The 20271-nt window shown below is 57.8% G+C and overlaps 1 protein-coding gene across 2 annotated transcripts in view; it reads left to right on the plus strand.

Annotated features, from left to right (window-relative positions):
- The window catches only part of GTF3C1 (general transcription factor IIIC subunit 1), a 72170-nt gene extending 56698 nt beyond the window's left edge, over positions 1–15472 (plus strand). For both annotated transcript variants that reach the window (XM_045775223.2, XM_087869335.1), the window contains 11 exons: positions 274–386; positions 2111–2173; positions 3025–3118; positions 6698–6870; positions 8541–8828; positions 9703–9962; positions 10848–11128; positions 11808–12363; positions 13124–13175; positions 13999–14191; positions 14546–15472. In XM_045775223.2, coding sequence (XP_045631179.2) covers positions 274–386; positions 2111–2173; positions 3025–3118; positions 6698–6870; positions 8541–8828; positions 9703–9962; positions 10848–11128; positions 11808–12363; positions 13124–13175; positions 13999–14191; positions 14546–14758 — 2286 coding nt within the window. In that variant the 3' untranslated portion in view covers positions 14759–15472. The remainder of the gene's footprint in view (positions 1–273; positions 387–2110; positions 2174–3024; positions 3119–6697; positions 6871–8540; positions 8829–9702; positions 9963–10847; positions 11129–11807; positions 12364–13123; positions 13176–13998; positions 14192–14545) is intronic.
- Positions 15473–20271: the final 4799 nt, after the last annotated feature.

Here is a 20271-nt window from a genome sequence, read left to right on the forward strand (position 1 = left end):
CTGGGGCTCGGGAGGGAGCTGGCGGTGTAGGAGTGAGGGCGAGCAGCGTGCTCCTTGCCCCACATCCCTGGGCGGAGTGGTGAGTGTCTGTCATCTTCCCAGGTGGGGGAAGGGGTGGGGAGGCAGGGAGGCAGAAGAGGCCACGCTCTTCAGTCCGTGTTTCTGGGAGGTCACTGCTGTGGGAGTTTGTTACAAGATTTTCCTTGATGAAGAAGTGAAACCTCCCTTTGCGGGAGAGAAAGGGCCTAACATCTCATTCTCCCACTTTGAAAGGTTTGTGCCAGTGAGTTTAAAGAATTTGTGGAGAAGCTCAAAGAGAAGTTCACTTCGGCTCTAAAGAATCCTAACCTTGAAATCCCAGACACACTCCAGGAGCTGTTTGCCAGGTGAGGTTTTTCGGGGAAGTTTCTGTGTGATCCTTGTGGGGCAAGAGGGAACGTCACGGCCACGGGCATCTCCCCTGGTCAGCACTTCCCAGGCCTCGCAGCTAACCCTGCCGTGTCCTTGACTCTGAACCACCTCGCCTCCTCTCATGGGGGACTTAAAAATGGGGAGGCCCTGCTGCTGACCTAATCCAGGCCTCCGCAAGTGGTTGGCATGCTTTTGCTAAGATTGCTCGTTTGACATGTGAGGAAACTCCAAGCTAGAAGTAGCACGCCCAAGGCCACGGTGCTTGTGAGCCACCGGGCCAGGATCTGAACTTCCATGGTGGGTCTCACTCCAGCGTCCCAGCTCTTTCCGGCTCACCCACTGGGCGCCTGCAGGAACATACTTGGCTTTGAGCACAGAACCTGTGAAATGTTAAAATCTTGAGTTTTGTGAACAGGCCTGTTTCCACTGCTTAATCCAAATGTGAGTCCCTTCTTAACCACCCTCATCGAGACGGTCCCTCTGGCCACTGGATTTCTGAATCTCTTCCTGTAGAGGTGACAGTCATCGATCCGTTTGTTTGGGGACCATACAATACGGTTGTGGTTAGCCCCCTGCGCTTCAGTTGAAGATCTTGTTCTTTGATTTCATCCAACAAATAATTCATGTCGTGCCCGCATATGCAGGCCTAGGGAGTGATCTGTAGTACTTTGCGGAGTTGACACCTGTTACTATCTTTTGTGTTTTGTGTTTGTTTTTGCAACAAACTGTTCCCCAGAATTCCCAAATGACGTGGTTTATATTCAGTCTTTAAAAAGTGCTTCAAATGACCCGGTTACCTATATGTAATTTATAACACCACCTATTTTCAGTAAATTTATGGGGGCAACTTTTAGTTACAGAAACATACAGTTAAAATAAAAATTATTTTAAAGGAGAGTTCATGAACTGTCTGGAAGAAAGAAGTCCCATCCAGTTGTAACAGTTTTAACACTAAATTTGATCTTGAGCACCCTGGCAGGCCAGGCAAAAAAGGAAATGGATCCAACTACTTTGCAAATAGCTCACCTTTCTGAAAAGGTGCTTTTTTCTTATTACTAAATTTCAAGAATTTACTGTTGCCAGGATGAATTTTGACTTCAGGATCATAGAAACCAAAGAAATGTCTGACAAATACACGGCCATGTTTCTTTAAAAGTAGGTTTTGCGATTTCTTGTATTTGTTTGCCTGGCTGTGTAGCGTGACGGCTGGAGCATCAGACTTCTCTTGTTGTATTTATTTGCTTGGTAGGAACACAAGGAAGCAGCATTACTTGAAGCTCAGAAACACAGATGGGGGAATAATCTGCTACTTAATACAACTACTGTCTTTGTTGGGTATTTTCCTTCAGACGTCTTTCTTATGCTTGTTTTTAATCATAACGAGCCCACGATTTTAGATCCCTTTCCCTTAACAGCTAACAGTGGCTCTCGGCCAGTAAACACTTTCCTTGTTGTTTCATAATTGTCAGTAAAGCGAACATTCCTCATCCCCTCAACCCTCGTTTTAACAACACGCTCATTTGATGAGCAGAACGTGGTATTCTCTCATTGTAACTGACGTGTACACATTCGAATTTTCATGAGTTTTACGTTTCCTCCAACGCTTTAGCCAGTAAACGGCCATGTCGAGCAAACCTCCCCTCGGTTGGTGAAGGTCAGCCGTGTTCGCTGACATGCTCGTCTCTCGTTCCTTACGCAGATACCGAGTTCTGGTGATTGGAGACGAAAAGGATCCAACCAGGAAAGAGGATGAACTGAATAGGTAAACACCGATTGACCCAGTGCCTTTTCCTCATCTGCTTGATCGGGGTGCCGGTGGCCCAGTCCGGGGCCCACCCAGGGCCAGAGCTAGCCCGCCCTCCGTCTTTGCAATTAAAGTTGTGTTAGAGTGCAGTGACGCCTGGCCCATTCCTGTCTGGGCTGCCTCCATCCTGTAACGTCAGGGTCGAGTGGCTACGACCGAAACCGTACAGCCCACGAAGACCCCAAAATCTTCATTACCTTCATTACTCTGTGCGACAGAGCCCTTCCTCCCTTCCTGGGAGACGCTGGTCGACCCTAGTCTCAGAAATCCGTGGCCTAGCCTTAAGGTGGCTCGAGGAAAGGACTTGAATTCCAGGCCATAAGTTTTCCACACAAGGCTCTGGTTAGAAAGCTCAGCTGTTTTTTCCCTGTGGGATAACCAATGTTCAGCTTGATCTTACCTCTGTATTTCAGTGAGAAGCTTCTTTGGAGAAAAACTGAAGTTTAAGACTGGAGGAAAATGGGGCACATGGCTGGGTCAGTCAGTAGAGCGTGCAACTGTTGATCTGATTGGTAGATAGGCGGAAAAAAATCTCAGCACTAACTACATTCGTCAGTTGTCACATAAACCTGTTTCCAGAGTACGGCACGCTTTACCCGCTAAGCGGAAACATTTCTCCCTGCAAAAATTGACCAGTTAGTAAGGCTTAAAACCCACCACTTGTTTTGTTTTGGTTCGTGAATAGTTTTGGCATTCGAGTCACTTTGGCAGGATCACTTTTTCTAAATAAAAATTGCGTCCACCCAGGACGAGCAGTGCCCATGGCCCACAGCCTCACATGCTCTGCCCTCCTCCCCACTGTCTTTCAGCGTGGATGACATCCACTTCCTGGTGCTCCAGAACCTGGTCCAGAGCACACTGGCCCTCTCGGACAGCCAGATGGAGTCCTGCCGGTCATTTCAGGTGAGTGGCGGGGACCTGGGGACAGCGTGGCGGCAGCGCTGTGGGGCTCGGGCCATCAGAAGTGGGGGCCCTCGCTCATGCTCTTCTCAGCTGTGCAGTCTCGGGGGGGGGGGCCCGATTTCCCCTGAGAGTCGCGTGCCCCCTTCTTTCATCTTCCAAGTGTGGGGACAGGACCCAGTGACTTCCACAACCCCTCCCGGGCTGAGGTTTTGAGTCGAATGTAAATGCAGAAAATTCAGCCGAAGAGGAAGCGAGCCACGACTGAGAGCTGAGGGAGTGCCTGACCTGTGCGGCTTATCTTCTCCAGTCAGAACTTAGAAATGTCGAGCTCTTTTGATCGCTAGAGATCACCGAGCGGGAAAGCGGCCCTTCTGTGGGCCATGGGCTTATCTCTCTCCTGAGAACGTATTAGAACCCAATGCTGCTCTATCTTGGCTGAGTGAGGGTGGGAGGGAGGAAGGCGGTTCTCATTCAAGCCCGTCCGGAGCCTGGGGAGGTGTTGGTATTAGCACTCATTTCTGAACACGGAAACTTGCGTTCCAGAGGCGCGAAGAAGCAAGTGCCCAGGGTGTCACAGCACTCTCCGTCAGACCCGGACTGTGGCGCCAGGGCCCCAGCAGAGAGGTGCTGAGGAGGGCCTGCGCCGCCCCCCTCCCCGGAGGCAGTGCCTCCCTCGTTCTTAATGTTCTGGAGGACCACATCTGTCAGCATGTGGGCCCGGACCCCACCCCCCGGGGCCGCAGAGGGGCTGGGAGCCTGACAAGTGTGCTGCCGGTCCCCAGGACTCTAAGGCGGGGTGTAGGCGGCGAGGCGCCCTGGGGGAGACAGCGCAGTGTAGACCCAGCTTGGGCACTGCCCACATTCTCCAGGCGGTGCTTGTTACCTTGGCCATAAGGGAGGTGAGGAAGACTCGGGGGAAATGGAGTGATTCAGGGAAAACCTGTGGCCGGGTATGACCACAGTCCTTGTACAGCAATGGCCAGGACCCCGCAGACCCAAGACTGAGTGTTCCTGTCTCTTCTTTGAATTCGTCACTGTGAGGTGCAGTTGCTTGTCCAGCAGTGACATCTGGGACAGTATAGTGGGAGGTCCCCAGTCATCCCGTTCTTGCTACCCTTGGTGCCACAGAGCCCTTCAGCCCTGCTTACTCACATGAAGCATGTGTGTTTCCAAATGGGAGGCTGGTCGTGGGGCCTTGCCCCCGCCTCTGTGCCCAAAGCCTCGTGTGAGCCTGAACATGCCAGAAAACAAGACTGGAATAGGGTGAGGTGGGGCAGAAGTCCTACAGAGACAGCCCCCAGTCTGGCCCCTGGCTCTGTCTTGTTGCACTTGAGCTTGTTTAAAAAGAAAAAAAAATTTTTTTAATTTACTGCCCGCATTGCCCATAAAAATCCCAATTTCCAACTTTACCTGTGGCCGTGGAGGGACCTTTTGGCTGTGCTGCCCAGCAGGCTTTGAGCTGGACAGGACCTTGGGAGTTAGTCCAACTGCCCATCACATGAGAAAGCCCAGCCCCGAAGTCAGTGACAGAAGCCAGGTCCCTGTGTCCCAGCCAGGGCCTGTCCCCTGCATCCTGCTGCTGCTTGTCCCTCCTCCAGTTCCATTTCCAGGTGGTGTCTGGGCTCTGGTGGGTGGGGTCAGAGGCCATACGTAGGATTCCACTCGGCTCCCTGCAGCCCCAAGTTGCCACGAGGCATGGTGCAGGGCAGTGGTAGGAATCTGGCGGGCAGGACCACACTCCCTCACTCCCTATACGTGGTCCGAGCGCTCCTTTGCCCCGCCAGCGGCTGACGGAGGAATACGCCCCTCTTGTCATCGTCTTCACATGGAGAAGAGCTGAAGATACCAGGCTTTCCATGAGAAGCTGGATCCCCGCTTGGCTAGGGGGCGGGAATGGTGGTGGTATGGCCTCTCTCCAGCCCCTTGCCCTCTGCCTGGGGCGGTGCTCCCCGCCTCGGGCCTGTGCGCCACAGCTGACGTGGAAGCTCTGTCTAGAGAAATCGAGGGTGGTGTGGAGGCCTCAGACTGACAAGGCCCAGTGTGTGCCCAGACCTCCCTCCGGCTCCAGGAGAACACCCCGTGCTGCCCCGGCACCCCATCCGACCACCGCTTTGGCTCCCGATCCCGTGTGTCTCTGCAGTGGCGCAGTGGTGAGGTCGCTGGCCTCGAGGACAAGGCCTTGTTCTGTTGTTGGTCCCAGCCCCACCCAGCGATGTGACCTCGGAAGATCCCTTGAAGTCCATGAGCCTCCGTCTTCCCTGCCACTCGTGGTTTCTGGGCCAACACAGCAGAGAACCTCCCAAGCCCAAAATTCTCAGACCATGACTGCACATTTTCCTGGCCAGTGCTTTCGAGGAGGCAGGTCTAGCAGGAGCTTTCCTGTGGTCTGGCGTGTGCTAGACATTCGCTGTTGGGTCACTGGTTGAGCCAGTGCTTTTCAGAAACGGGAGTCACTGGGACTCTGCAGTCCCTGCGGGCCTTGGAGCTGCTCTTCCCCTGGTCCGGGTCCGAATCTGAGCCACGGAGCCAGAGTGGCGTGGCCAGCGGCGGAGCCTCTGTGATGGGCTGGACACCGCCTTCCATGTTTGTTCCGTACTGGGTACGCGGAGCTGGGTACGCGGAGCTGGGTGCCGGGGGCTGCCGTGGCAGCGGTAGTCCATTGAATGTCTTTCTGTGGTACTTCCTTTCGGGTGGGCGAGAGAGACGAGTAAGTGAATGAGGTCATTTCAGGCAGAGAGAGTTGCTACGGAGATAATGATACAGGCCCCTATGACACAGTTGACTGCTGCAGAGCAAGGAGAAGGATTTGCTTCTTGACGGGACATATTTGAACTGAGAGCTGAGTGTCGAGTCAGCCTTGCAAAAATTGGGGGTTGATGCTGTCCAAGAAATGGGAGCTGCAAACGCCAGGCCACCACGGTGGGCAGGCTCTTTGAGGGAAGGTAGGAAGGCCGGTGAGACGGGAGGCTGGTAAGTCCGGAGTGGCGGGCAGGGTCGCGCTGCCGGGGTCCTTGACAGGCGGAGCGAGGACCGGGTGTTCCCTCTGTAGAGGGAGGCCGCACGTGGTCTGATGGAGGTACACAGGGCTCACTGTGGCTGCGTGGCAGATAGCCAGGGGCTGGGGGCAGTTAGCCGGAGGCTCCAGTGACGAGCGGTGGTGTAGACGGCGTCAAGCACTTGTGTTTGGGAACGTTGTATGTGGACACTGCCAAGTGGATCTATTAATGGGCTGGGCGAGGGCTCAGGAAGCGAGTGGTATCAGAGGTGGTTCTGAGTTGATTCCCACGACCTTGTATCCAAAGACATAGGCGTGGGGTGCAGAGCCGTCCTTTGTCTCCAGCTGCCTGGCTTTCTCTGGGGTGTCCTTCTCTCTGATACGGGTGAAGGTTGATGGATTGCTGGCTTTCTGCAGGCCTTCCCGTCCCGCACCCCCAGGAGTCTGCTCCAGCCTCCCGACCCCTCAGCCCCATATCCGTTTCCAGCATACATGATGGACTCCCCTTCTGTGCACCCCCACGTTCTGCCCCTTCCCCCAGCTGCTGGAGAGCCTCGCTCACCCACGGCCTTGCTGTGTTGCAGACTTTCCGCCTGTACCGAGAGTATAAGGACCACATCCTCGTGAAGGCCTTCATGGAGTGCCAGAAAAGGAGCTTGGTCAACCGGCGCCGCGTCAACCACATGCTGGGCCCGAAGAAGAACCGGGCTCTGCCCTTCGTGCCCATGTCCTACCAGCTGTCCCAGACCTACTACAGGTGAGCCCTCTGGCTGGGGCTGGGGGAGGCAGGGCCCCGGGTCAGAGGCCGGGCCACACCTTCTCTGCAAAGAGCAGCACCTGGAAGCGGAAGGAGCAGGCGTCCATCCACCTCGGAAGGCGTGCAGCTCCTGGAACGAGAGTCCTCACCAACGCCTGTGCCGCCTGCCAGGGGATGAGGGCAGCGCTCTCGGTAGTTTGGGGACATTTACCATTCTGCAGGTGGCGTGTTTCCTTTCTCCTGTCAAATTGGGAGAAATGAGTTTTTAACGTGCTCATGAGCCCAGTGAATGGCACAGCGTCCTGGTCGGGCCTCATCGGCCATTCTCACGGCGCAGAGCTGCACCGAGCTGTGCGTGTCGCAGGCTCACACGCTTCCATTTGAAGCCATCCCATCTTTCCCAGACGCGGTCTGCAGCCCCTCAGCTGTCCGAGTGTGGTCTGGGACGCTGCGAGTCACCCTCCGCAGCCCCTCCTCACAGGAGCACCCCTCACAGCGCGGCCTCGCTCCAGCAGCCGGCATGGCTGGTCTCTGTTACCCGCTTGGCCTTTTGTGCCCCCGGCCTCCTTGACCACGCGAAGGGGAAGTCTGTGAGATAGTCCCAGGGGTTTGGCCTTGGCAGCCCTTAGGCTTGGAGGGCTTCCCCTTTTCCAGGCTCTTCCCCCTGTCAGTCCTCAGATCTACACTCAGGCCGTGGTCCGAAACAGAAGAAGAGCAAAATGAGGGGGGTTGGATTTTTATGCATCCCTTTGCCTGTGACCCAGACACTTGCACCTTTCTCAGAGGTCCCCCGAGTGGCCCTCGGTCTCCTTGCCTCCCTGGGGTGCAGCCGGCTATAGTGAAAAGAGCCAGCCCGGGCAGCAGAAGATGTGGGTCCAGGTCAGCAAGGCCATTTGACCTCGAGCTACTTCTTGACGATTTCTCCACCGTGGCATTCTTGTCTGTGAGCCAAGGGGCAGCATTCGCATCCAGAAGACCTTCTGGGTCCCTCCCTAGGACCTAGGCCCCTGTTGCAGGGTTGTGGGAAGTCATGCTTTTGTTCAGAGGCCAGGGCTAGACTCTGCAGTCATCTCACGGAGACAGTGACAGGGACACGTGTCCTGTCATCTCTGCACGGGTTCGGGGCTTGTCCGGGGTACAGATAATCGTTGCAAGAAGTGCGTTCATCTTCCCCAGTTTGGCGCCTGTTTATAGCAAATGCCCGTGAGGTGTAGAGTGTTAGGTCAGATGCAAAGACACGGCCCCACCGTGAAGGTGCTCAGGTGAGCAGGGAAGGCACACGCAGTTAGACTGGAATACGGCACCTTCATTTGACGTGGAAAAGAGGGCTTCGGGGGGAAGCTGGTGTGGTCAGTTTTGTTTGTTTGTTTGTTTGTTTAATTTTATTTATTTATTTGACAGAGAGAGAGACAGCCAGCGAGAGAGGGAACACAAGCAGGGGGAGTGGGAGAGGGAGAAGCAGGCTCCCAGTGGGACAGGGAGCCTGATGCGGGGCTCGATCCGAGAACCCTGGGATCACGCCCTGAGCTGAGGGCAGACGCTTAACAACTGAGCCACCCAGGCGCCCCTGGTGTGGTCAGTTTTGAATGCAAAGATCTGAAGGGCCCGTAGCCCATCCACATGGAGGCCTCTCACATCCCGTCCTCAGTTTGGACCTTACCTCCATGCAGGATTTTTACGTGGCGATTTCCCAGCACTGTCTGCACGGAATCGTTCCAGTTCTTCAGCACAATCCTGGCTGCCGGCAAGTTGGACCAGCCTGATAATTTTTCCTTCAAAGACCAGGATAATAGCAAGTCTACCAGTCACCTGGTGGCATTTTCTCTGGACAGCCCTGGAGGACACTGCGTGGCCGCCCTGACCCTTTTCTCTTTGGGCCTCATTTCCGTGGATGTCCGGATCCCAGAGCAGATTGTCGTGGTGGACAGCTCCATGGTGGAGAACGAAGTCATGAAGAGGTGAGGGCGGAGGTGTCCGCTGGCGCCCCACGCACGCTGCTGTGAGCGCAGCTGGGGGCCTCAGCCACTGTGGTGCACGTGCACACACAAGCAGGGGGAGGGGCAGAGGGAGAGGGAGAAGCAGGCTCCCCGCTGAGCAGGGACCCCCCCCCCATGCAGGGTTTGATCACAGGCCCCTGAGATCATGACCTGAGCTGCTTCAGCGACGGAGCCACCGGGCACCCCTGGTCTTTATTCATTCCACAAACACATGCTGAGTTTGTGCGTGTCACGTCTGGCACCGTGTGGCCTCTGGCACACGAGGTGGCAGGTGTCCGCCATGCGGCAGGGAGCTCCTGGGGACGGGACCTCACAGATCGGGGGACTAGGGACTTCAGCACCATGGCCAGTCCAGTGCCTTGTGCTGGTGCCTCCAGGCGCAGGGGGAGCCAGTGGAGGGCGGGGACTTGGCTATGCCAAAGAGAGGGACCCGGCACAGTGTGGCGAGGAGGGGTAAGGCGGGAAGGTGGCTTTGGCAGAGGTTCCTTGAGGGCCTAATAGCTAAGCTGGGGTTTAGTGGAAAAGGAGGCAGTTTTGGGACAGAACCTGGAAGGGTTTCCAGGCAGAAGGAACAGCCCCTGCAAAGGCACTGGTACATGAACAGGGGTGAGTGTGGTGTGTGGGGAGTGGTCAGAGGAGATGAATCTGAAGCAGCAGTCCACGCTGCCCTTCACAGCCGGGGGTGAGGGGAGGGGGTCCATAGCGACCACAGGCCATTCCTGAAACTGGACCACGGCAGCCACTCTGAGCGGGCCACTCTCTGAGGGACCCGGCGTGCCGTGGCAGGGCCGGCTGGGCCTGTGCTCCGTCACCCAGGTCCGTGTTCTTCTCCTAGTCTGGGGAAGGACGGGGGCTTAGACGAGGATGACGACGAGGAGGAAGACTTGGATGAAGGCTCAGGGAGCAAGCGCCGGGCCATCGAGGTGAAAGCCCGCCAGGCCTCCCATACCAACTACCTGCTGATGCGGGGCTACTGCGCTCCCGGCATCGTCAGCACCCGCAACCTCAACCCCAATGACAGCATCGTGGTGAACTCCTGCCAGGTGAAGTTCCGGCTGCGCCGCACCCCCGCACCCACCCGGCTCCGGCCCACCGGTAAGTGTCACCCCACCACCATTGGCGCCCCGACCCGGGGGCCCCCACGGACTGGGGCTGGGACTGAACCCACGCCCCTCCCCTCCCCTCCTGGGCTGGGGTCTTCTGGTGCTTCCCCCACTGCCCCGTGCACCTTCCCCCGGGGCTCGGAAGTACACACTTCCACAAACTTCTTAAGTATGACTTTCAGCCTCTTTCCCTGAAAGAGGAGTTCTTGGCTTACAGTCGTCATCTACACCTCCTTTGTTTCCGGTTTTTATGCTCTTTTTAGCCCTTTCATGTGTTACCTCTGAAACTCAAACCAGCTTTCCCATACCCCAAATTTGAGGCGGTCTCTCCTCCCGCTACATAAAATGAGAATATTCGGGCCCCTTCCCAGCCCTCCTGCCTCTGCCTTCCCTTCACCTTTTGGGGTGCATGGTGTTCACTTCCACTTTCGAAACCCCAGTTGGTATTCTGTGCTCTGCCTGGAGTTTGGCTCGGCCAAACCTGTGACCGTGATCTTAGCAGAGCCAGCTCTTCCAGGAAGCCATGCACACCAGCCCAGGCTCGTGGAAGCTCACACGGGAGTTCGGGGTGGGGTCCCGGGGAGTCCCCCAGCATCTGAGGAGCAGTGAACACAGGAGCCCCTGAAAGGCAGGGCCCAGGGCAGCCCAAGTTGAGGATCCCGCTCCAGAGCTCCGGGGCTACTGTTCCCAGACCCCAGCCCCACCTTGCCCGTCATCCTGACCCCGGGTGGGGGGGGGCATCCTGACAGCCAGGGCCCAGCCCTGTCCTCCTTGTTGGCGGCGGGGGGGGGGGGGTGAGTTGATGTTCTAGCACATTCCTCCTCAGTATTGCTTGTGCTCAGGTCTGGGCTGATTTGCGTCCTCCTCGTTTTCACAGCCCCTTCTCTGGAAGAGCTGCCGGTGGGCATATCCTGCCTCCCTGCCGCCTTCACCAGGCTGATCAAGAGCCAGGGGGCGGCCTGCAGCCTGGAAGCGTTTGTCCACCAGGTGGAGCTGTGCGGGTATGAGCCGGGAGATGTGTGTGCCGTCTTGGAGGTCCACGGGGTCATTGCGGCCACCGGGTGCTTTGGGGTGGACAGAGTGGAGCTGAGCAGGTGGTTCTCCGCCTTTGAGAGGACAGATGCCGAGCGCACCAGGACCTTCGCAGACTACGTCCAGGTGAGCCGTGCTGTCAGGCCCCGCGGGGTGGCCGACGTGGAAGGCGCCGCTCCCCGGCCAGAAGCACACTGCGGAGGAGGGGCTTGGTTTGGGGCACATGCTGTAATTTCTTCAAAAATTAAATTAGTTGCCAAGATTGAAAATGGGAGATTTTGCCTAAATCTCAGCTTCTCTGGACTATTAGGAGGTTTGACACCCTGGGCCCCGTTTCTTCAGCACAGTGGGTCGGAGGCAGGTAGGGCCATCTCCGCCCAGAACTCCCGGATATCCTGCACCTGGCCCCACAGGACTCCCCGCTTTACCTGCCTGGGTCCATGTTCATCAGGGACCCTTGAACCCAAGGAACGTAGTAACAGATGGACCTTTGAAATCAAGCACCTTGGGACCTGGCTGGCCCTCCTCTGCATGGTCCGTAGTTGGAAGCAGGGGGGTGCATGTCATTTACGGCAGCTTTGGTTCTAAGAAGTTCGCCCCACGCCCCTGAGAGGGAAAGAGCTGCACCGGGGCCACCAGCTGGCACCCATGTGGGGTTGGAAGCCAGACCTCACCCTCGAGTCATCTGTCGTCACGGAGCTGGGCTTGCCATTTGCTCGGGACGCTGAGATGCATCGGGCAAGGGGAGCAAGCATGAGGGTCCCGCGGTCCCGCACGGACCCGGTGTGTCTCCCGCTTTTCCTAGGACCTCCTAGAGCATCACCAGGTCCTGGAAGTCGGTGGCAACACCACTCGCCTGGTGGCCATGGCCTCTGCCCAGCCCTGGCTCCTGCACTCGGTGCGGCTGAAAGGCAGAGAGGAGGATGCTTACCCTCAAAGGGAAGACCCCCAAGCCAGACCCCAAGACAGGCCTGCCAGCGAGGACAGCCCCTCGGAGAGGCGGGCACCACCTTCCCAGGGCTCCCGGAGCACCAAGAGGCGCGCCAGCTGGACGAGCAGGGACGTGGCCAGTCAGGGTGGAGAGAGCGACTCTGAGAGTACCCAGAAGCCCCCCGCCAAGAGGCCCACGCTCCAGGATGTGCGCTTGGCTCCCGGCCCCAGGCCCCAAGCGGAAGAGGGGCCAGAAGCCCCCGCACCCTCTCTGCCAGCAGCTCCCGGAGTCACAGGTGTGAAGGAGCCTCCCCCAAAAGCACCAGAGGTCGGGCCGGAGGACCAAGAAGATAGCAGGGTTCCCAGCCCTCTAGGCCAGGAACAGCTAAGCTGTCAGGCCCAGCTTCCAGAAGGATCTGAAGACCCCAGAGGTACCAAACGAAACTTGTCCCCTACCCCACCTGCCCATCCTCTGTCCTGGGGCCTGAGAGTCCCCCACACCCTACACCTCCCCTGAGACTGGGAACCCCAGCTTTTCCTAGCCTCAGCCTCGAGGGGGGAGAGGTCTTGCCTGTTTCCTCTCACTGTGTCCACTAGAGGGCTTCAGGGACTCCTGAGCAGGGCTGTGAATGACAAGTGTGGGACAGGAGGGGTGGTTCTGGAAAGCATTGTTGGCTGAGGTGTCCCGCATGAGGTCGCAGCGGCAGGACTGGGGGGGTGGGTGTCGCGCCTCCTGTCAGGATTGGCAGACGTGTCGGGACGGAAACCTGCCGTGTTCCTCTCCTGTGGTGTAGATGCTGTCACCTGTGCTCAGCGCTGGCCTCGTCACGTGGTTTCTAAAGGCATCTTTGTTTCCTGGGGGCTGTTTTTGCCGTAGGGGTTTCCACACACAGCTCTGTGGTCGGGGTTCTGGGTGGAAGATGAGGTGCCCGCCTGCCTGTCCTTGTGGGGGCTCCTCAGGGCCCTGGGAACACCCCCCAGCCCCGCCGACGCTTGCACACCGTGGCCTAGCCGGTTCGGTTCTGCATGTGCAAGCCCCTCGGGGTGGGCGAGGGCTCTGCGAGGAACGGGCTTGCTGTCCCTCTGTTCACGGCTTTATCTCCAGAGCCCGGAAGGACATGTCGCGTGAACAGAAGAGGAAGAGATGGACTCCCACCTCTTAGGTCTCATGTCCTTCCTCTCTTCCATCAGGTTTGGCCGAGAGTTCTGTGGCCGGCAGCCTCTCCCAAGCAGCGTGGGGAAAGTGAGTGTGTGTCCAGATTCAGGCGGCCTGGCGCAGGGCGCGGGGGCAAGGGTGGGGAGTCTGTCCCTGGGGTCCCAGTAGTGATCGTCACACGGAGATCTTCCACGGTCCGGCGCGGTGGTTCTCGGCCAGAGGACCTGGAAACCTGTGGGACCTCGGTGGTCCCACTTGCTGGGGGAGCAAGGCAGGAGCTGCTGCAGGGAGCAGGCGAGGGCCGGAGGTGTAGACTTGTGCAGTGTGGGTCCGTCTGGAACCACGGGCTTCACAGGAGCCGTGCTGGAGAGGGGGTGCCTCCCAGGCGTGTGCACAGTCCCCCAGCTGGCTGGGGCCGTGAGCCCCCGGCTCAGATAACAGCCCTCCCAAGGCCCAATCAGAGCCGAGAGTCCAGCTGGTCCTGGGCCCCTCCCGTGCCTGGACCCCGTATGGCAGACCAGTCCCTGGGGGCCGGGGGGACTGCTGTCTAAGACACAGAAGTAGAGCTTCCGCATGAAGATCTCTGTGAGCTTTAGCCTGATGTGGCGTCAGCCATGGCTTCAGAGGCCAGGATGGAGCTGGTGAATCCAGAAGTCGGCTTGTCTCCCTCCCCTGCCAGCGCGGGGTCCTGTGGGGGACATTGGCACGTCCCGGCCTCGTTAAGGCTGAGTGTGAGCGGGTCCCGTCGGCCGGCGGCCCTGGGCCCTGGGGTTGGGACGCCTCATTCCAGATGGGGGTGGTGGGTAGAGGAGCAGGACCCCCAGCCCCGTGACACGGGCCAGGCCCCAACTGCCTTGAGGCTCAGCGTCCCTCGCCCACCAAGCCTGACGCCCGCCCGCCGCCACCACAGGGACTGCGAGAACATCTCCTTCATCGCCCGCCCGTGGCGCATCGTGGACGGCCACCTGAACGTGCCGGTGTGCAAGGGCATGATGGAGGCCGTGCTCTACCACATCATGACCCGGCCCGGCATCCCCGAGAGCTGCCTGCTGCGGCACTACCAGGGCGTGCTGCAGCCCATCGCCGTGCTCGAGCTGCTGCAGGTGCGGCTCCCCCAGCTCCCTGCCCCCCCCACCCCTGCTGACCACGCCTCCCTCCTCCTGGGCCCCTGCCTCAGCCTCCCAGTGGGGTGGACCGTCAGGAGATGTCCAGGCTTGGCCTGAGAGCCAGGCTGCTCCCATGGGTCCCTTACTTACTTTACCCCCCTGCTTGGCCCCGCCCAGAGAGGCGTACTCGCTGCCCTCCGAGGCTGCCAGGCCGGCCGATGAGCCCCTCGCCTGTCCTCCCTGGGCCCCTGCAGCCCCCACCCCTGCCCTGGGGTCCTGCGGCTCCCGGGGTGGGATAGAGGGCCCAGTCTGCAAGTGCGCCCGTCACCCTGCCTGTCCCGCTGTCTCTAGGGCCTGGAATCCCTGGGCTGCATTAAGAAGTGCTTGCTGAAAAAGCCGGCAGCCGTCTCTCTCTTCTCCAAGCCCCGGGTCGCGGAGGGCCAGGCGCCCTACAGCCCAGGCGAGAGCCCCACTGTGTTCTACGAGCCCACGCTGGACTGCACCCTGCGGTTGGGCCGCGTGTTCCCCCACGAGGTCAACTGGAACAAGTGGGTCCACTTATGAGGCGTGTCGTCAGCACGACCCCTCCCACCGGTGCACGGGGGCACCGAGGCTCTGTACCAAGCCTCCCACCTGCCTGCTCCGCGGGTCTTCTGGACCGAGGGCCCTGCCCGGTCCCACCGGGCATTGTCAGGGGGCAGCTGCCGGGAGGCTTGGGTCCCTGCTCTTCCTCTCTTGTTCCCAGGGTGTTTTAGCCGTGGCCGCAGCACGGATCCTGCTCGCCCGTCGCTGCCTGCCTTCTCTGCGGAACTTGGGTTGTGGTGAGTTTGAGAGGCCCTGGTGGGCTTGGCCTCTGAGGGCCTCCACCGTTAGGGAGCAGAGCTGCCTCCCACGCTCCGTGTGGGCCTCAGCTTGCATTGCCCGCACCCCGTGTTGCAGATTCCAGCCCCCATGGCAGAAAGGCCAAGTGCCCCAAGTGGCAGGGCCTCGTGGGGGGCGCATCACAGAACAGGGGCTGCGTGTCCTGCCACCGAGGGCCCCAGCAGGGACTGACCCCTCTCCAGGCAGCACATCGGACCCAGAGAGGAGCCTGGGGTTCCCTTGTTGGCCTGGCAAGACGCCCAGCGGGCCGTGGGGGGGGGGGGGGGGGCTTTCCACGGGTGGAGCCGAGGAGCCGGGCGGGCCTGGGGTTGGTTTGTTCCTTTCATTTCTTTTCTCTTTAAAAAAATCCCTTGGCATGTATTTATTTATTTTGTAATTAAAGTGAAGTAAAATGTGTTTAGTTCCGTGTGTTTCCTAAAGAATCTGTGATCCCCTGGGGGCCTCCCTGCTTTCAGCTGCGGACCAGCCAGTACTAGATGCTCCCAGTAAAACCAAAGGGAGGGGGAGGCCCACGGCCCGGCCCGCCTGCCCCGGGCGCAGCCCACCCGCCCGCCTCTGCCCCTCAGCTGGGCCCAGGCCTGTGTCTTCCCGGAGAAGCTTGGGCAGGTGTGCCATGCAGGGCCGGCCCAGTGCCGGGCCGGAAGGTCGCAGGGGTCACAGGCCTATGGTGTGAATTTGGGCAGTGGACATTCTCTTCAGCCTTCCCGTCCCTTCTCCCCTCCCCTTCCTTCTCATTTTCTTCCCTCCCTCCCTTTCTCTCTCTCTCCGTCTTTTCTTTTCTTTTTCCTTCTCTCTTTCTTTCATATGTGTATGTTAGCTGCCAACATTTTTTTTTTTAATGGACATTTCACATTTAAAAAAAATCCAGACTTCTATCTTGTTGCAAACTGGAGAGTTCCAGCAACAGCGCATAGGGCAGTGGGGACGGGCCCCTCAGTCAGCACTGCCCCAGCGCCAGCCTTGCACCCGCCGGCTTCTCAGCCTTACAAAAGCAGCCCATCTGGCCATGTCTGACCTGTAGCATTGGGCTGGCCCACCTCACAGCCCCGTATTTCCGTCCTGGGACCAGACTCCGGGGTGATGACGGGCAGGACGGAGCATGGGGTGGGAAGTCTGAGGGTGAACGCCAGCACAGCTAAGACCTGGCCAAGGCTTAACCATCATTTTTTTTTTCCTTTTATTTTTACTCAAGTGTAAAAAAAAAAGAAATAGTGTTTGGGGGGATTTTTTTGAGATCAAGTAGAATAAGGAGTGTTATTTGCTTTATGAACAGAAAATTCTGAGGCGCCTGGGTGGCGCAGTCGTTAAGCGTCTGCCTTCGGCTCAGGGCGTGATCCCGGCGTTCTGGGATCGAGCCCCACATCAGGCTCCTCCGCTATGAGCCTGCTTCTTCCTCTCCCACTCCACCTGCTTGTGTTCCCTCTCTCACTGGCTGTCTCTATCTCTTCAAATAAATAAAAATAAAATCTTTAAAAAAAAAAAGATTCTTTACAAATGCCAGTTGTTTGGGAATGCATCGTGTGGCGGAAGACAGGAAGGGTTACAGGCACCCAGTCTCGACACTCCCATCTCAGAGCCTTGCTTCTCTCATCTGAAAAATGGGGATGGGCTACCCCCCTCATGGGAGGACCAAAGGCACTAAGGAACACCCAAGTGCAACCACATAGTAGCGCTCAGCAAAGTTCTCTCCCTTTCTGGCCCCGTGCCGGAGGGATGGTTTGGGCCTGTGTTTGGAGAGACATAGGGATGAAGGGTGGAGCCCTTTGGTGGAGAGATGGGCTTCTATGACCATGGCTCCACATTCCACAACCAGCCATCCTGTGCAAGGATGACCTGTTCTCCCCCTCTGTCTGCCCACCTGTGCATCTGTCCATGTCTGTCCGCCCATCCACCCCCATCCACCCCCATCCACCCCCATCCACCCCCATCCATCTATCCATCCACCCACACACCTATTCATCTATCCATCCATCCATCCATCCATCCATCCATCCATCCATCCATCCATCCAAGGCAGCTCTGCCCTTCCAACCTCCGCACAGAGGGCTTCAGGAACCACAGCACAGACCAGAAGGTCTGAGCACAGATGCCTTTAGGGGTCAAGCAGGTGACATAAATGAGAGGAACGGGAGCCATGTGTTTAATATAAATACTAGGGAGTGGTAGAGACTGGAAAACTGAAGTGTGTGTGAGGGTGTGAAGATTTCACATTTAGACCGACTCCCAAACATAAGGCAGGGGGGGATGAGGAGGGACACCGAGCCCAGAGGGCACAGGTCCTGTACACCCTGTCCTGCCATTCACAGGATGCCAGAACTATAGGGCCTGGACATCCGTGGCTCTCTCCTTCATGCCCCCCGCCCAGCTCTTTTGGTTCTTACCCCTTTTAACTTACATCAGCAACATGGTAACGCATTCTCTTTAGAACACTTAAAACGGTATAGGTAAGACGCAAGCCTCCAGGCTCCTTTCCCCTTAAGAACTTTTCTCTGCATTTACATACGTTTTATGCACTCTAGAAAACATGGGCCTGTGATGCTATTTACATAAACTGTCCCACTGATAAAGCTCCCTGAGCCCCCACCGTGTCCCTGGATTTATTCCCTCCTTTCTCTAAAGGTAAGCACCGCTCTTCCCGGCTTCCCCCCAGGTTTGCCTCCTCTGCCTTCTCTCAGACCGGTGTCCTGCCCGCTGCTGGTCCTCCTCCCGAGTCCCCCTGCTCCCCTCTCTGCCTCGTTTCTCACTTGGGCTGAGAGTGATCTCCGCCCTCTGACTTCCCCTGACTACCCAGCCTTCCCTTGGACGCTTGACCCACTTCTGCCAGGGATTTTCCAGTTGTGCGTGTATGTGTCCGTGGATCCGTTATAGACAAGTATGTGTGTATATGTGCTGCGCACGCGTGTGTGTACATGTGGGCGTGCGTGCGCACGTGTGATCTCCCTGCTTAGTGATACTTCGCCACCCCCACCATCCAGTGCCCTGTGCACATCCAGCCACCCAACCAGAAGTCAGCCCTGGTTGAATTAAAAAGCCCGTCAGTTCACCTTGTGTCCTCATCACCATACTCCCACTGCGGAGGGTCGCTGCAACCATAGTATAGGGCCGCGCATACAAGCCATGCGACACAGTGCCTGCAGGGCGTGAGCCAGTGTAGAGAAGGGAGGGCACCGCCCGCCACTCTTCAGACAAGTTCCCGTGGCCACCAGTAGGTGGCAGCAGCAGCCCGACGGCTCTGCAGCTGGTTCCGCTTACTCTGCAGGTGTCTGCAACAATGTGTCCAGCCTCCAACGGCTGAGAACTGAGAACGGGAAAAGCGTGCTGGAGTAGTTGGGGCGGGGAGGTGGGGTGGGGGGGACTTGTCCACAAAAATGATGATAAAGCAACAACACCACTTTCTGAGCGCTTGCAGCATGCCAGACGCCAACCTCCGCACTCAACACGATTTCCCTCAGCCTCACAGCAGCCTCAGAAAGAACTCTGTCTGCTCCATATGCCCATTTCGTGTCAGAAGAAACTGAGGCACAGAAAGAGAAAATAACTTCTGCAGATCGGCATCTAGCGGGTGGATCTGCTGGCGTGCAGCTCGGGCCATGCAGTCCCAAAGCCCTCCCCCTCCACGCCGCTTGTTAGAGGCAGGGTTTGCTTTGGGGTGAGCCGCTGACATTATTCTAGGAGACCCCCTAAATTGCAGAATGAGAAGGTTTCTTCTCTGGGGCCACCAATGGCAAAAGAAAAACCCTCAGATCTGTTACCCTAGGGATGGGGGAAAGACCCCTCACTGCTCCCTGGGGTGAGCAATGGGAGAGGGACTCTTGCCCCATTTACAGACTTCCCAGGAGGCCCCCATCTTCATCTCTCTGTCCTGTTCTGTGGCACCTCCAGGTCCCAGACAGGTGGCTCCCTCCTGCTCTCAGTCCCCTCTGTCCACTCTGCCCACTGCCTTGTCAGTCGCCACTCTGCCGTTAACTGATGGATTCACACGTTGATCCAGTCAGCATTTGCTGGGCACCTGCCATGTGCCAGCACTCTTCTAGGCTCTGAGACACAGCGGTGAATAAAACAGGCAGAACCCCCGTGCTAGCGGGATCGACAGTAAACACGACAAATCAGGAAAAGACGTAGGTAGGCTAGAGCGTAATAAATGTTACCGCTCGTGCGGGGGAAACAACCAAGTCAGTGGGGTGCTGCGGTTTTGAATGGGGGGCCCAGGGGAGGTCCTGCTGAGAAGGTGACGTCTGAGCAGAGACCTGACTCCTCTTGTTTTCCCTTCGTGGCTTGATGCTTCTTGACTGCGGGAGACCCCTCTCCCATCTCCTCCCCGTTGAGAACCTGTATTTCTTCCTCCTGTTCTCCTGGTGCGACGGGCTCCCGGGAGGCAAGGGCATGTATGTGCTCCGTCTTTCCCATCCCTGGTTTTCCGATGGTGCGCCCGGGCGGCTGTGGTTGGGATGTGCCCCACGTGGTACCGGCCGCCCGTCCCCAGACCAAGTCCCAAGTAGGGGAGGGGAAAGAGGCTTCCCCTCCAACAGGGAGCCTAAAGGAAGACACCCAGCTCCGCTTTCTTGTGTGTGGGCCTCATCCTAGCGGAGCCGAGACGTGGAGGTCCTCCCCGAAAGCCGAGCAGCCACCAGCGCATTTATCACAGCTCACGGTGGCAGAGAGGAACAATACTCTCGAGGACATCACAATGGTCAGGTACGTGCCCTGGTCCAGAAGGAAGACTTACCACTTCTGCTTGCAACTCCCTGGCCAGTCCCGGTCATGTGGTACCATACCAGCGGGCCCAGAAGCTGAAGAGCTGGAAATATCTGGTGAACAGCATAATGACTTCCATACTGTGTACCCCAAAAGTCCATGGGGATGTGGTTTCAGCCATGGCTGGATCCCCGAGCTCAAGAGATATTACCAGGAATCAGTCTCCATTCCCAGCTCTGCTTTCTTGTGTGTTGGCCCCACCGCACAGCCCCAGGCTTCAGTCCCTCCCTCCCTCTCGGCAGTCCCAGCAGAAAGAGCACATGGACAGGTTTGGGTCATGTGTGTGTCCCAGAATCAGTAGTATGGCTGGGGGTGGGGGCGGCACATGGACTCTGTCGGCCACTCCCAAAGCTGGGGTCAGCCGCCCACAAAGATACTGCATGGACAGAAGCAACACACACCCCTCAGTTGTTTGCTTAGAGTTTGTTCCCTCTTGACCT

This window comes from Ursus americanus, chromosome 2 (assembly GCF_024610735.1).
Source record: "Ursus americanus isolate L20-20 chromosome 2, mUrsAme1.1.p, whole genome shotgun sequence".
NCBI classification, from domain to species: domain Eukaryota; kingdom Metazoa; phylum Chordata; class Mammalia; order Carnivora; family Ursidae; genus Ursus; species Ursus americanus.